At 39.5% G+C, this 14,175-nt stretch overlaps 1 protein-coding gene across 1 annotated transcript in view; it reads left to right on the forward strand.

Annotated features, from left to right (window-relative positions):
- EIF4G1 (eukaryotic translation initiation factor 4 gamma 1) overlaps positions 1 to 14,175 on the forward strand; it is a gene marked incomplete in the record, with an annotated part of 460,856 nt that overhangs the window by 327,807 nt on the left and 118,874 nt on the right. The window contains 6 exon segments of the mRNA XM_053710345.1: positions 659 to 805; positions 1,073 to 1,309; positions 1,394 to 1,498; positions 1,814 to 2,068; positions 2,407 to 2,506; positions 2,674 to 2,773. Coding sequence (XP_053566320.1) covers positions 659 to 805; positions 1,073 to 1,309; positions 1,394 to 1,498; positions 1,814 to 2,068; positions 2,407 to 2,506; positions 2,674 to 2,773 — 944 coding nt within the window.

Consider the following 14,175-nt stretch of genomic DNA (forward strand, 5'->3'; position numbering starts at 1 on the left):
CCCTCCCTCTTTTTACAAAGGTTTTTTTTTTTTTATCTAATCCTCTGCACCTTAATTCCTTTCTCTTTTCTTTTGGTAGAATGACTGGGGTTTGTGGGAAGGGAAGTGATACTTAACAGCTTTGCTGTGGTGCTCTTTGCCTTCTGCTGGCCAGAAGTGATATTCCCAACAGTAATTGATGATGATCCGTGGACTCACTATGTCAAGAAATAAATAAATTTATCAGGTAAACATAAATTTTGTTTAGTACACTCACTGTGACTGCCTCGCCTGTGTTCAGGAAGGGAATCCTAAGAATCTGACCAACTAAGTGACATTTTAAGAAATGTAGCTATAAAATTTGGCACAGGGAAAGTGACACCTTTTCATGGTGATATAAAAACTTTACATGGCACATATTCCTTGTGATACCTCACTATGTGTGGCTCTTGTCTGCCTGGTAAAGTGTTTATACCAAAGTATGCCACAAAGAAATGACCTGATGACCTTTGTATCTGATGTATTTAGATGCAGAATATTACTTCCCTTGCAGGTGTTTTTATTTTTTAGAATCTTAACGTGTTGCATTTTAGGGTACTTATGCAAACATTTATGACTGAAAGGGTATATGTTGCAATAGAGGTTGAAAAATACTTCCTAATTAGAATATGCTCTCTAGCTTAAGGTCCCAACCACAGATAAACCAGGAGTCACTGTTAACTTTCGGAAGCTGCTTCTTAACCGCTGCCAGAAAGAGTTTGAGAAGGATAAAGATGACGATGAGGTGTTTGAGAAAAAGCAAAAGGAGATGGATGCTGCTGTATCAGTAAGTTTTTTTTTTTTTTTTTTTAAATATATGTATATGTATGTATATATGTATGTGTGTGTATGTGTATATATATATATGTATGTGTATATGTGTGTGTGTGTGTGTGTGTATATATATATATATATATATATATATATATATATATATATATATATATATATATATATATATATATATATATATATAAAAAAAAATAATTTATTTATTATATATAGTATTTCCTCATACCCTTTTAATCTTGCAATTTTATTTTTATTTCTGTAGCCAGAGGAAAAGACTCGCCTAAATGATGAATTGAATGAGGCCCGGGATAGTGCACGACGACGATCTCTGGGGAACATCAAATTTATTGGAGAACTTTTTAAGCTGAAGATGCTGACTGAAGCCATAATGCATGATTGTGTTGTAAAACTGCTGAAGAATCATGATGAGGAGTCATTGGAATGTTTATGTAGACTTCTGTCCACTATTGGAAAGGACTTGGATTTTGAGAAAGCCAAGGTTAGCACTGCAGGTTCTAATCCATTTGCAGCATGAACTGCCACTCTTGTTTCTTTTCCCTAATTTGCTTGCTTGTCTCAACAGCCTCGGATGGACCAGTATTTCACCCAGCTTGACAAAATAATAAAGGAAAGGAAGACATCGTCTCGTATTCGTTTCATGTTACAGGATGTCATTGATTTGCGATTGGTAAGGTCTTACCATTTCTGATATAGGTACTTGTAGAGGTGATTATAGACAGCCCCTTTTGGTTTTTGTTGCACCTTTACCTTTGGCAATAATAGCCAGAGCTACAGCTAACTGCCTGTAGATGTTCCTATCATTGAATTAAACTTTGCAAATGACGCTGTAGGAACAAAGTATTTGGGGAAGTTGCCTTTGTTAGATGCACTTATTTACTTTATCACCTTAGTTTCTTTTTTTCCTTCAAATTCCTGCTTTCCTCCTGCTGTAAGCATATGCGTTCAACTACTTGCTGAAAGGCAAATTTTGTTTTCTCTTCAGTGTAACTGGGTTCCTCGACGAGGTGAGCAGGGGCCCAAAACAATAGATCAGATCCATAAGGAAGCAGAAATGGAGAAACAAAGGGAGCAAGTCAAAGTCCAGCAAATTATGTCAAAGCAGGAAAAGAGACGCGAACCAACTGGGCGACCTACTGGCAGCCGTGGAGGCCAGTCCACAGATGATGGCTGGAACACTGTGCCTATAACTAAAGGAAGCCGGCCAATTGACACCACTAGGATCAGCAAGATTACTAAGGTTAGGATAGTGGTTTACTAATTTACCAATAGGTGTTTGAGGTGACAAATTATGAGGAGAAAGATAAGATATATAGCGCCATGGTTATCTAGATCCTGTACTCTGGAAATTTGAACATTTTTAGATCTTAACATAAGCACAAACGTGCTTCACATTTTAAGAAATAAATAAAATACAATACATGTGCAACAGGAGAAAGTAGCTTGTTGTACACATGTTGCCTCTGATATTATACCTGGTGTATTTTACTACCTGTTATGCACCATTGTACAGTACTGTTTTAATAAGGTTACTTGGTATGAATAGGACTGGAATGTGACTTCATGTTTTAATTGTAGCTTGGTGCCATTGATTCTAACCAACTGCTTGCACCTGGTGGAAGACTGAGTTGGGGAAAAGGAAGCAGTGGTGGAACTGGAGCCAAACCAGCTGAGGCAGGTATGTGTATAAAACATTTTATTGCATAGGATTTTTGGACAGCCAGCAAATATTTTTTAGAGAGTAAGCTGAAAGAACAAAAGACAGGGAGAAGGCTATACTTTTTGATCTTTTCGCCATACCTTTTTTTAGGTCAGTGCTTTGTCATGTCAATGTTGTCTTTGTAGCTCCAGAATCTGGACGTTCAGGCACCAGCACTCTAAACAGATTCTCTGCACTGCAGCAATCATCGGCTGAGAGCCAAGATTCCCGGCGACCTCTTCAAAGGTATATGTGATGCTTGTAATTCAACACAATACATTTTGTTTGCTCATCAAGGTACTTAGGGACAGTCTACACCAGAATTTTTATTGTTTTGAAACATAGATAATCCCTTTATTGCCCATTCCCCAGTTTTGCATAACCAACACAGTTTTATTAATATACTTTTAACCTCTGATTATCTTGTATCTAATCCTCTACAAACCGCCCCTTTATTTCAGTTCTTTTGACAGACTTGCAGTTTAGCCAATCAGTGCCTGCTCCCAGATAACTTCACGTGCATGAGCACACTGTTATCTATATGAAATACGTGAATTAACACCCTCTAGTGGTGAAAAACTGTTAGAAAGCATTCTGAAAAGAGGTGGCCTTCAAGGTCTAAGAAATTAGCATATGAACCTCCTAGGTTAAGCTTTCAACTAAGAATACCAAGAGAACAAAGCAAAATTGGTGATAAAAGTAAATTGGAAAATTGTTTAAAATTACATGCTCTATCTGAATCATGAAAGTTTTTTGGCCTAGACTGTCCCTTTAAGCATACTTTAGAGCCATTGCAACACCTGTCATTTTTAAACTTCTAAAGACAAGTTTTTGAAATAGGACAGTTGCATCATGTTCTTATAGTGGTTTTATTTCTTCTACAAGATACGATGAGTCCACGGATTTCATCCTTGTGGGATATTATCCTCCTGCTAACGGGAAGTGGCAAAGAGCACCACAGCAGAGCTGTATATATAGCTCCTCCCTTCCCCTCCACCTCCAGCCTGTGTTATACTAGGAAGAGGTAAAGTGGGGTGTTAGTGTTTCTTCAATCGAGAAGTTTATGTTAAAATGGTACTGGTGTGTACTGTTTCCCTCAGGGGGGTTTGGAAAAAGAATTCTGCCCTGAGGTTGATCTTAGCAACTGTAACTAAGATCCATGTTGCTTACCACATATCTGAAGGTAATAAAGTAATATCAATACAATTGGTACACATATTTCTGTTGGGTTCCACATTGGCCTTCATACATAGTGAACAAACAGATTCATCTGTGTCAGACATGTTTAAACAGACTAGCAATGAGACTAGCAAGCTTGGAAAATACTTTTCAAATAAATTTACAAGCAATATAAAAAAACGCTACTGTGCCTTTAAGAAGCACAAAAAAGCTGTCACAGTTGAAACAATGAACCAAATTAGTTATAGCAACCAAATTTTCACAGTAAATGTTTTAAGTTAGCAAAGGATTGCACCCACCAGCAAATGGATGATTAACCCCTTAATACCCAAAAAACAGATAACAATTTAATAATTAACGTTTTTATCACAGTCAAACACAGTCACAGGTCTGCTGTGACTGATTACCTCCCTCAAAATGAATTTTGAAGACCCCTGAGCTCTCTAGAGACGATCTGGATCATGGAGGATGAAGTAGGAAGATTGTGACTGAATTTTTACTGTGCAAAAAAGCGCTAAAATAGGCCCCTCCCACTCTTATTACAACAGTGGGGAAGCTCAGTTAACTGTTTCAGTTAGCCATGTGGTAAAAATCATGCCCCAATAAGTTTTATCACCAAGTACCTCACAAAAAACGATTAACATGCCAGTAAACGTTTTAAACATACATTTGAAAAGTTATGAAGTGTTATTAATAAGCCTGCTACCAGTCGCTTTTACTGCAGTTAAGGCTCATACATTACTTCAGTATTAACAGTATTTTCTGAGTCAAATTCCATTCCCTAGAAAAATACTTCAGTGTACACACACTCATCAGCCTAATACCAGTCGCTACCACTGCATTTAAGACTGAACTTACATTACATTGGTATCAGCAGTATTTTCTCGGTCAATACCATTGCTTAGAAAAATAATTTACTGCACATACCTCGTTTGCAGGGGGGCCCTGCATGCTATTCCCTTTTTCTGAAGTTACCTCACTCCTCAGAATGTGCGAGAACAGCCAGTGGATCTTAGTTACGTCTGCTAAGATCATAGAAAACGCAGGCAGATTCTTCTTCTAATGCTGCCTGAGAACAAACAGCACACTCCGGTGCCATTTTAAATGCCTCAAAATGCCTATAAATACACCCCTCACCACACCCACAAATCAGTTTTACAAACTTTGCCTCCCGTGGAGGTGGTGAAGTAAGTTTGTGCTAGATTTGTGCGCTTCGCAGCAGGCTGGAGCCCGGTTTTCCTCTCAGTGTGCAGTGAATGTCAGAGGGATGTGAAGAGAGTATTGCCTATTTGAATTCAATGGTCTCCTTCTACGGGATCTATTTCATAGGTTCTCTGTTATCGGTCGTAGAGATTAATCTCTTACCTCCCTTAAAGGGACACTGTACCCAAAATTTTTCTTTTGTGATTCAGATTGAGCATGAAATTTTAAGCAACTTTCTAATTTAATCCTATTATCAAATTTTCTTCATTCTCTTGGTATCTTTATTTGAAATGCAAGAATGTAAGTTTAGATGCCGGCCCATTTTTGGTGAACAACCTGGGTTGTTCTTGCTGATTTGTGGATAAATTCATCCACCAATAAAGTGCTGTCCAGAGTACTGAAACCAAAAAAAGCTTAGATGCCTTTTTTAAATAATGATAGCAAGAGAACGAAGAAAAATTGATAATAGGAGTAAATTAGAAAGTTGCTTAAAATTGCATGCTCTTTCTGAATTACAAAAGAAAAAATTTGGGTACAGTGTCCCTTTAAGATCGACGATATACTCTTATATACCATTACCTCTACTGATTCTCGTTTCAGTACTGGTTTGGCTTTCTACTACATGTAGATGAGTGTCCTGGGGTAAGTAAGTCTTATTTTTTGTGACACTCTAAGATATGGTTGGGCACTTTATATGTAAAGTTCTAAATATGCGTTTAAACATTTATTTGCCTTGATTCAGGATGATCAATATTCCTTATTTCAGACAGTCAGTTTCATTATTTGGGATAATGCATATGATTAAATCATTTTTTCTTACCTTTAAAATTGACTCTTTTCCCTCTGGGCTGTTAGGCTCGCGGGGGCTGAAAATGCTTCATTTTATTGCGTCATTCTTGGTGCGGACTTTTTTGGAGAAAAAAATTTCTTTGTCATTTCCGGCGTCATACTTGTCGCCGGAAGTTGTTTGTGTTTGCGTCATTTTTTTGACGTTTTGCGCCAAAAATGTTGGTGTCACCGGATGTGGCGTCATTCTTGTCGACAAAAGCATTTAGGCGCCAATAATGTGGGCATCTCTTTTGGCGCTAAAAAATGTGGGCGTCATTGTCTCCACCTTTTTTCACATTATTTAAGTCTCATTTTTCATTTGCTTCTGGTTGCTAGAGGCTTGTTCATTGGCATTTTTTCCCATTCCTGAAACGGTCTTAAGGAATTTGATAGATTTTGCTTTATATGTTGTTTTTTCTCTTACATATTGCAAGATGTCTCAGATTGACCCTGGATCAGAAGCTACTTCTGGAAAAACGCTGCCTGATGCTGGTTCTACCAAAGTTAAGTGTATTTGCTGTAAACTTGTGGTAACTGTCCCTTCGGCTGTAGTTTGTGATGAATGTCATGATAAGCTTGCTAATGCAGATAGTATTTCCATTAGTAATATTCCATTACCTGTTGCTGTTCCATCAACATCTAATACTCAGGATGTTCCTGTTAATATAAGAGATTTTGTTTCTAAATCTATTAGGAAGGCTATGTCTGTTGTTCCTCCTTCCAGTAAATGTAAAAGGTCTTTTTAAAACTTCACATTTTTCAGATGAATTTTTAAATGAACATCATTCTGATTTGTCTGTTTCTGATGATGATTTTTCTGGTTCAGAGGATTCTGTCTCAGATATTGACACTGATAAATCTTCATATTTATTTAAAATGGAATTTATTCTTTACTTAAAGAAGTTTTAATCGCATTAGAGATGGAGGAATCTAGTCCTCTTGATACTAAATCTACTAAGCGTTTAAATACAGTTTTTAAACCTCCTTTAGTTATTCCGGAAGTTTTTCCTGTCCCTGATGCTATTTCTGAAGTAATTTCTAGGAATGGAATAATCTGGGTAATTCATTTACTCCTTCTAAAAGGTTTAAGAAATTGTATCCTGTGCCATCTGACAGATTAGAGTTTTGAGACAAAATCCCTAAAGTTGATGGGGCTAACTCTACTCTCGCTAAACGTACTACTATTCCTACGGCAGATAGTACTTCCTTTCAGGATCCTTTAGATAGGAAAATTGAATCCTTTCTAAGGAAAGCTTATTTATGTTCAGGTAATCTTCTTAGGCCTGCTATTTCTTTGGCTGATGTTGCGGCAGCTTCCACTTTTTGGTTGGAGGCTTTGGCACAACAAGTGTCAGATCATAATACTCATAGCATTGTTAAACTTCTTCAACATGCTAATAACTTTATTTGTGATGCCATCTTCGATATCATTAGAGTTTATGTCCGGTATATGTCTTTAGCTATTTTAGCTAGAAGAGCTTTATGGCTTAAAACTTGGAATGCAGATATGTCTTCTAAGTCAACTTTGCTTTCCCTTTCTTTCCAAGGTAATAAATTGTTTGGTTCCCAGTTGGATTCTATTATTTCAACTGTTACTGGGGGGAAAGGAACTTTTTTACCTCAGGATAAAAAATCTAAAGGTAAATATAGGGCTGCTAATAGTTTTCGTTCTTTTCGTCAGAATAAGGAACAGAAGTCTGATCCTTCCCCTAAAGGAACGGTTTCTGTTTGGAAACCATCTCCAGTCTGGAATAAATCCAAGCCTTTAAGAAAGCCAAAGCCAGCTCCCAAGTCCACATGAAGGTGCGGCCCTCATTCCAGCACAGCTGGTAGGGGGCAGATTACGATTTTTCAAAGTAATTTGGATCAATTCGATTCACAGTCTTTGGATTCAGAACATTGTTTCACAAGGGTACAGAATAGGTTTCAAGGTAAGGCCTCCTGCAAGAAGATTTTTTCTTTCTCGCATTCCAATAAACCCAGTGAAGGCTCAAGCATTTCTGAAATGTGTTTCAGATCTAGAGTTGGCTGGAGTAATTGTGCCAGTTCCAGTTCTGGAACAGGGTCTGGGGTTTTACTCAAATCTATTCATTGTACCAAAGAAGGAGAATTCCTTCAGACCACTTCTGGATTTAAAAATATTGAATCGTTATGTAAGGATACCAACATTCAAAATGGTAACTGTAAGGACTATCCTGCCTTTTGTTCAGCAAGGGCATTATATGTCCACAATAGATTTACAGGATGCATATCTTCATATTCAGATTCATCCAGATCACTTTCAGTTTCTGAGATTCTCTTTTCTAGACAAGCATTACCAGTTTGTGGCTCTGCTGTTCGGCCTAGCAACAGCTCCAAGGATTTTTTCAAAGGTTCTCGGTGCCCTTCTATCTGTAATCAGAGAACAGGGTATTGTGGTATTTCCTTATTTGGACGATATCTTGGTATTTGCTCAGTCTTCACATTTAGCAGAATTTCATACGAATCGACTTGTCGTTTCTTCAAGAACATGGTTGGAGGATCAATTTTACCAAAGAGTTCATTGATTCCTCAGACAAGGGTAACCTTTTTAGGTTTCCAAATAGATTCAGTGTCCGTGACTTTGTCTCTGACTGACAAGAGATGTCTGAAATTGGTTTCAGCTTGTCGAAACCTTCAGTCTCAATCATTCCCTTCGGTAGCCTTATGCATGGAAATTCTAGGTCTTATGACTGCTGCATCGGACGCGATCCCCTTTGCTCGTTTTCACATGCGACCTCTTCAGCTTTGTATGCTGAACCAGTGGTGCAGGGATTATACAAAGATATCAGTTAATATCTTTAAATCCGATTGTACGACACTCTGACGTGGTGGTCAGATCACCATCGTTTAGTTCAAGGGGCTTCTTTTGTTCTTCCAACCTGGACTGTGATCTCGACAGATGCGAGTCTGACAGGTTGGGAAGCTGTATGGGGGTCTCTGACAGCGCAGGGGGTTTGGGAATCTCAGGAGGTGAGATTACCAATCAACATTTTGGAACTCCGTGCGATTTTCAGAGCTCTTCAGTCGTGGCCTCTTCTGAAGAGAGAATCGTTCATTTGTTTTCAGACGGACAACGTCACAACCGTGGCATATGTCAATCATCAAGGGGGGACTCACAGTATCTCGGATACTTGTATGGGCGGAATCCAGCTCCTGTCTAATTTCTGCGGTTCACATCCCAGGTGTAGACAATTGGGAAGCGGATTATCTCAGTCGCCAGACATTACATCCGGGCGAATGGTCTCTTCACCCAGAGGTTTTTCTTCAGATTGTTCAAATCTGGGGACTTCCAGAAATAGAACTGATGGCCTCTCATCTAAACAAGAAACTTCCCAGGTATCTGTCCAGATCCAGGGATCCTCAGGCGGAGGCAGTGGATGCATTGTCACTTCCTTGGAAGTATCATCCTGCCTATATCTTTCCGCCTCTAGTTCTTCTTCCAAGAGTGATCTCCAAGATTCTAAAAGAGCATTCGTTTGTTCTGCTAGTGGCTCCAGCATGGCCTCACAGGTTTTGGTATGCAGATCTTGTTCGGATGGCTACTTGCCAACCTTGGACTCTTCCGTTAAGACCAGACCTATCTCAAGGTCCTTTTTTCCATCAGGATCTCAAATCATTAATTTGAAGGTATGGAGATTGAACGCTTGATTCTCAGTCATAGAGGTTTCTCTGACTCCGTAATTAATACTATGTTACAGGCTTGTAAATCTGTGTCTAGGAAGATATATCGAGTCTGGAAGACTTACATTTCTTGGTGTTCTTCTCATCAATTTTCCTGGCATTCTTTTAGAATTCCTAGAATTTTACAGTTTCTTCAGGATGGTCTGGATAAAGGTTTGTCTGCAAGTTCTTTGAAAGGACAAATTTCTGCTCTTTCTGTGCTGTTTCACAGAAAGATTGCTAATCTTCCTGATATTCATTGTTTTGTACATGCTTTTGGTTCGTATAAAACCTGTCATTAAGTCAATCTCTCCTCCTTGGAGTTTGAATTTGATTCTGGGGGCTTTACAAGCTCCTCCGTTTGAACATATGCATTCTCTGGATATTAAATTACTTTCTTGGAAAGTATTGTTCCTTTTGGCCATCTCTTCTGCTAGAAGAGTTTGAGTTATCTGCTCTTTCTTGTGAATCTCCTTTTCTGATTTTTCATCAGGATAAGGTGGAGTTGCGGACTTCATTTAAATTTTTACCTAAAGTTGTGAATTCTAACAACATTAGTATAAAAATTGTGGTTCCTTCATTGTGTCCTAATCCTAAGAATTCTAAGGAAAGATCATTACATTCTTTGGATGTAGTTAGAGCTTTGAAATATTATGTTGAAGCTACTAAAGATTTCCGAAAGACTTCTAGTCTATTTGTTATCTTTTCCGGTTCCAGGAAAGGTCAGAAGGCCTCTGCCATTTCTTTGGTGTCTTGGTTAAAGTCTGATTCATCATGCTTATGTCGTGTCGGGTAAAACTCCGCCTCAAAGGATTAAAGCTCATTCTACTAGGTCAGTTTCTCATTCCTGGGCGTTTAGGAATGAAGCTTCGGTTGATCAGATAATACAATCTCAAATCTTTATATTTGAAGGTATGGAAATTGAACGCTTAGTCATAGAGGTTTCTCTGGCTCGAGTTTGGAAGACCTATATTTCTAATGACACGGTGAGTCCACGAATCCTCTAATTACTATTGGGACTATCACTCCTGCCCAGCAGGAGGCGGCAGAGAGCACCACAGCAAAGCTGTTAAATATCACCTCCCTTTCCTCCAACCCCATTCATTCTCTTTGCCTACGTTATACCAAGGAAGTGGTAAAGTTTAGGTGTTGGAAAGAAGATTCTTCAAGCAAGATTTTACTATTTTTCAGCAGTGCAAGATTTTTCTGCTTTGTCCTATGGTGTAGCCATAGTCCATATCAGTCTCTTCAGTAGAGCAGTGGTGGCTTTCAAGCAATGGGAACTTGTGGGGTGCAATCCTCGCTGCGCCTCCCATGTATTTAATACTGCCCTCCCATGTATTTACTCACTTTGTTTTTATCCACCGGTCCATGTGAGGGAACTGGCCTCTCAAGCCTAGTGAGCTGCCCGGCAGACGTCTTAAGGTAAGTGCTAACTTTATTTCTTTTGCATGATATACCGAGTCTAATTTGTGGGATATTGTCCTTCCTGACAGGAAGTAGCAAAGAGAGCACCACAGCAGAGCTGTCTATATAGCTCCCCCCTTAACTCCACCCCCCCCCCCCCCCAGTCATTCTCTTTGCTGGCTCTAAGCAGGAAGAGTAAAGAGAAGAGGTGTTAAACTATTAGTTTTATTTTATCTTCAATCAAGTGTTTATTTTTAAATGGTACCGGTGTTGTACTATTTACTCTCAGGCAGGACATAGATGAAGTTTTCTGCCTGGAGGATGATGATCTTAGCATTTGTAACTAAGGTCCACTGCTGTTCCCACAGAAGCTGAGGAGTACAGGAAAACTTCAGTGTGAGGAACGGTTTCTTGCTATACAGCAATGAGGTATGTTCAGTCATATTTTCTGCAGAGACTGTGTTAACTCAGAAAGGCTGACAGTGTCCCCATTAGGGGAAGGGTAAGCAGTAATCCTAGTGTTATCGGAGGTTTTTACTAGCTTGCATAAAGGGTTCATTTTTTGTGGTCACTCAGTTTATGTGAATTTGGGACAAATGTTTTTGTCTGGGAGTAACGTTTTCTGTTTTATGGGACATTTGCTTGATGGTTCTTTGGGGTTGTTTATAACCCACATGGCTTTCAGGCAGGGTTTGTTAGTCAGGTATAGAGAACTGGGAGGCAGATTTTCATCCGGGGGAGTGGGAACTCCATCCGGAGGTGTTTGCTCAGCTGGTTCGGCTATGGGGCACACCAGAGTTGGATCTGATGGCGTCTCGTCAGAACGCCAAACTTCCTCGTTACGGCTCCAGGTCAAGGGATCCTCAGGCTGTACTGATAGATGCTCTAGCAGTACCCTGGTCGTTCAACCTGGCTTATGTGTTTCCACATTTCCCTCTTCTTCCACGTCTGATTGCCAGAATCAAACAGGAGAGAGCATCAGTGATTTTGATAGTGCCTGCGTGGCCACGCAGACCTGGTGGACATGTCATCCCTTCCACCATGGTCTCTGCCATTGAGACAGGACCTTCTGATTCAAGGTCCATTCAAGCATCCAAATCTAATTTCACTGCAACTGACAGCTTGGAGATTCAACGCTTGATTCTATCAAAGCGGGGTTTCTCTGAGTCAGTCATAAATACCTTGATTCAGGCTCGAAAGCCTGTTACCAGGAAAATTTATCATAAATATCTTTCTTGGTGCGAATCCAAAGGCTTTTCCTGGAGTAAAATCAGGATTCCTAGGATTTTGTCTTTTCTCCAAGAGGGAATTGAGAAAGGATTATCAGCTAGTTCCCTAAAGGGACAGATATCTGCTCTGTCTATTTTGTTGCACAAGTGTCTGGCAGATGTTCCAGACGTTAGAATTAAGCCTGTGTTTAAACCTATTGCTCCGCCATGGAGTCTAAATTTAGTTCTTAAAGTTCTTCAGGGGGTTCCGTTTGAACCCATGCATTCCATAGATATTAAGCTTTTATCTTGGAAAGTTTTGTTCCTAGTTGCCATCTCTTCAGCTCAAAGAGTTTCTGAACTATCTGCATTACAATGTGACTCTCCTTATCTTGTGTTCCATGCTGATAAGGTGGTTTTGCGTACCAAGCCTGGGTTCCTACCTAAGGTTGTTGCTAACAGGAATATCAATCAAGAAATTGTTGTTCCTTCTCGGTGTCCTAATCCTTCTTGTAAGAAGGAACGTCTGTTGCACAACTTGGACGTGGTTCGTGCTTTGAAATTTTATTTGCAGGCAACCAAAGATTTTCGTCAAACATCTTCTTTGTTTGTTGTCTATTCTGGAAAGCGTAGGGGTCAAAAGACTACGGCGACTTCTTTCCTTTTGGCTGAAAAGCATCTTCCGTTTGGCTTATGAGACTGCTGGACAGCAGCCTCCTGAAAGAATTACAGCTCATTCTACTAGAGCGGTAGCTTCCACATGGGCTTTTAAAAATGATGCTCCTGTTGAACAGATTTGTAAGGCTGCGACTTGGTCGTCGCTTCATACTTTTTCAAGTTTTTAGAATTTGATACTTTTGCTTCTTCGGAGGCTATTTTTGGGGGAGAGGTTTTGCAAGCAGTGGTGCCTTCCGTTTAGGTTCCTGTCTTGTCCCTCCCTTCATCCGTGTCCTAAAGCTTTGGTATTGGTATCCCGCAAGTTAGGATGAATCCGTGGACTCGGTATATCATGCAAAAGAAAAAAAAATTTCTGCTTACCTGATAAATTTCTTTCTTTTGCGATGTACAGAGTCCACGGCCCGCCCTCTCTATTAAAGACAGTATTTTTTTTATGTAAACTTCAGTCACCTCTGCACCTTATAGTTTCTCCTTTTCTTCCTTGGCCTTCGGTCGAATGACTGGGGGGTGGAGTTAAGGGAGGAGCTATATAGACAGCTCTGCTGTGGTGCTCTCTTTGCTACTTCCTGTCAGGAAGGACAATATCCCACAAGTTATGATGAATCTGTGGACTCGGTACATCGCAAAAGAGAGAAATTTATCAGGTAAGCATAAATTTTTTTTCCTGGGACACATTGCAGAAAATAAAAGGATGGCACTTTAAAATATGATTGTGGAACAAGAGACATTCACCTCTTGCTGGGGGATCATTTATTATTGGCAGCAATAGCAGGCACTGGAGAAGAGAATCATGGCTCAGTAGTTGGTGTTTTTATTGTTACTTTACTCACTGTGGCTTTGGTAATACATTTAGTCGAATGGGAGGTTAACGTTGTAACGCCCACGATGGGCGGGATTATCTGAGACAGCATTTTCTGTTGCGCTTTTCCCCCCCTACACTTCCTGTTTTCCTGAGCGGAGAAATGGCTTTGTCACAGGCATTGGCAGAGTTGCGGTTACCGGTCTACATTTTACACAAAAATAGAAGTTTAATCCGATTTTACAAGCAGAATATTCACTCTGTTTTCAGTCAGGCAGGTAAGCACCTCAGCAAAGGTAAGCTGAGGTGTAGAGGTTGTTCGGAGTGGTTTTTGTGATACTTTATATTTTTATTGCAGAAAAATAAAGCAGTTTTAAAATTTAAAGGAACAGTAACGTGTTTTTGTTTTTTTTGTGTGGGTTTTTTTCTAAATAAAAAATTAGTTTATTCTGTTTATTGGTGAGTAAATATGGACCAAGAGACCCTGCAAGATGTTACATGTTCTATGTTTTCATGCTAATGTGGAACCACCAATCCCTTTCTGTTCCTCATGTATTGAGAGAACTTTACATTACAGGAATAGACATTTTCCTGAGCCAACATTGTCTAAGGCTGATGCTGTTCAGGAGTCTTCTGAGCTTTCTCCTCAAGCGTCCCAAAATTTA

This window comes from Bombina bombina, chromosome 4 (genome assembly GCF_027579735.1).
Source record: "Bombina bombina isolate aBomBom1 chromosome 4, aBomBom1.pri, whole genome shotgun sequence".
Classification (NCBI taxonomy): domain Eukaryota; kingdom Metazoa; phylum Chordata; class Amphibia; order Anura; family Bombinatoridae; genus Bombina; species Bombina bombina.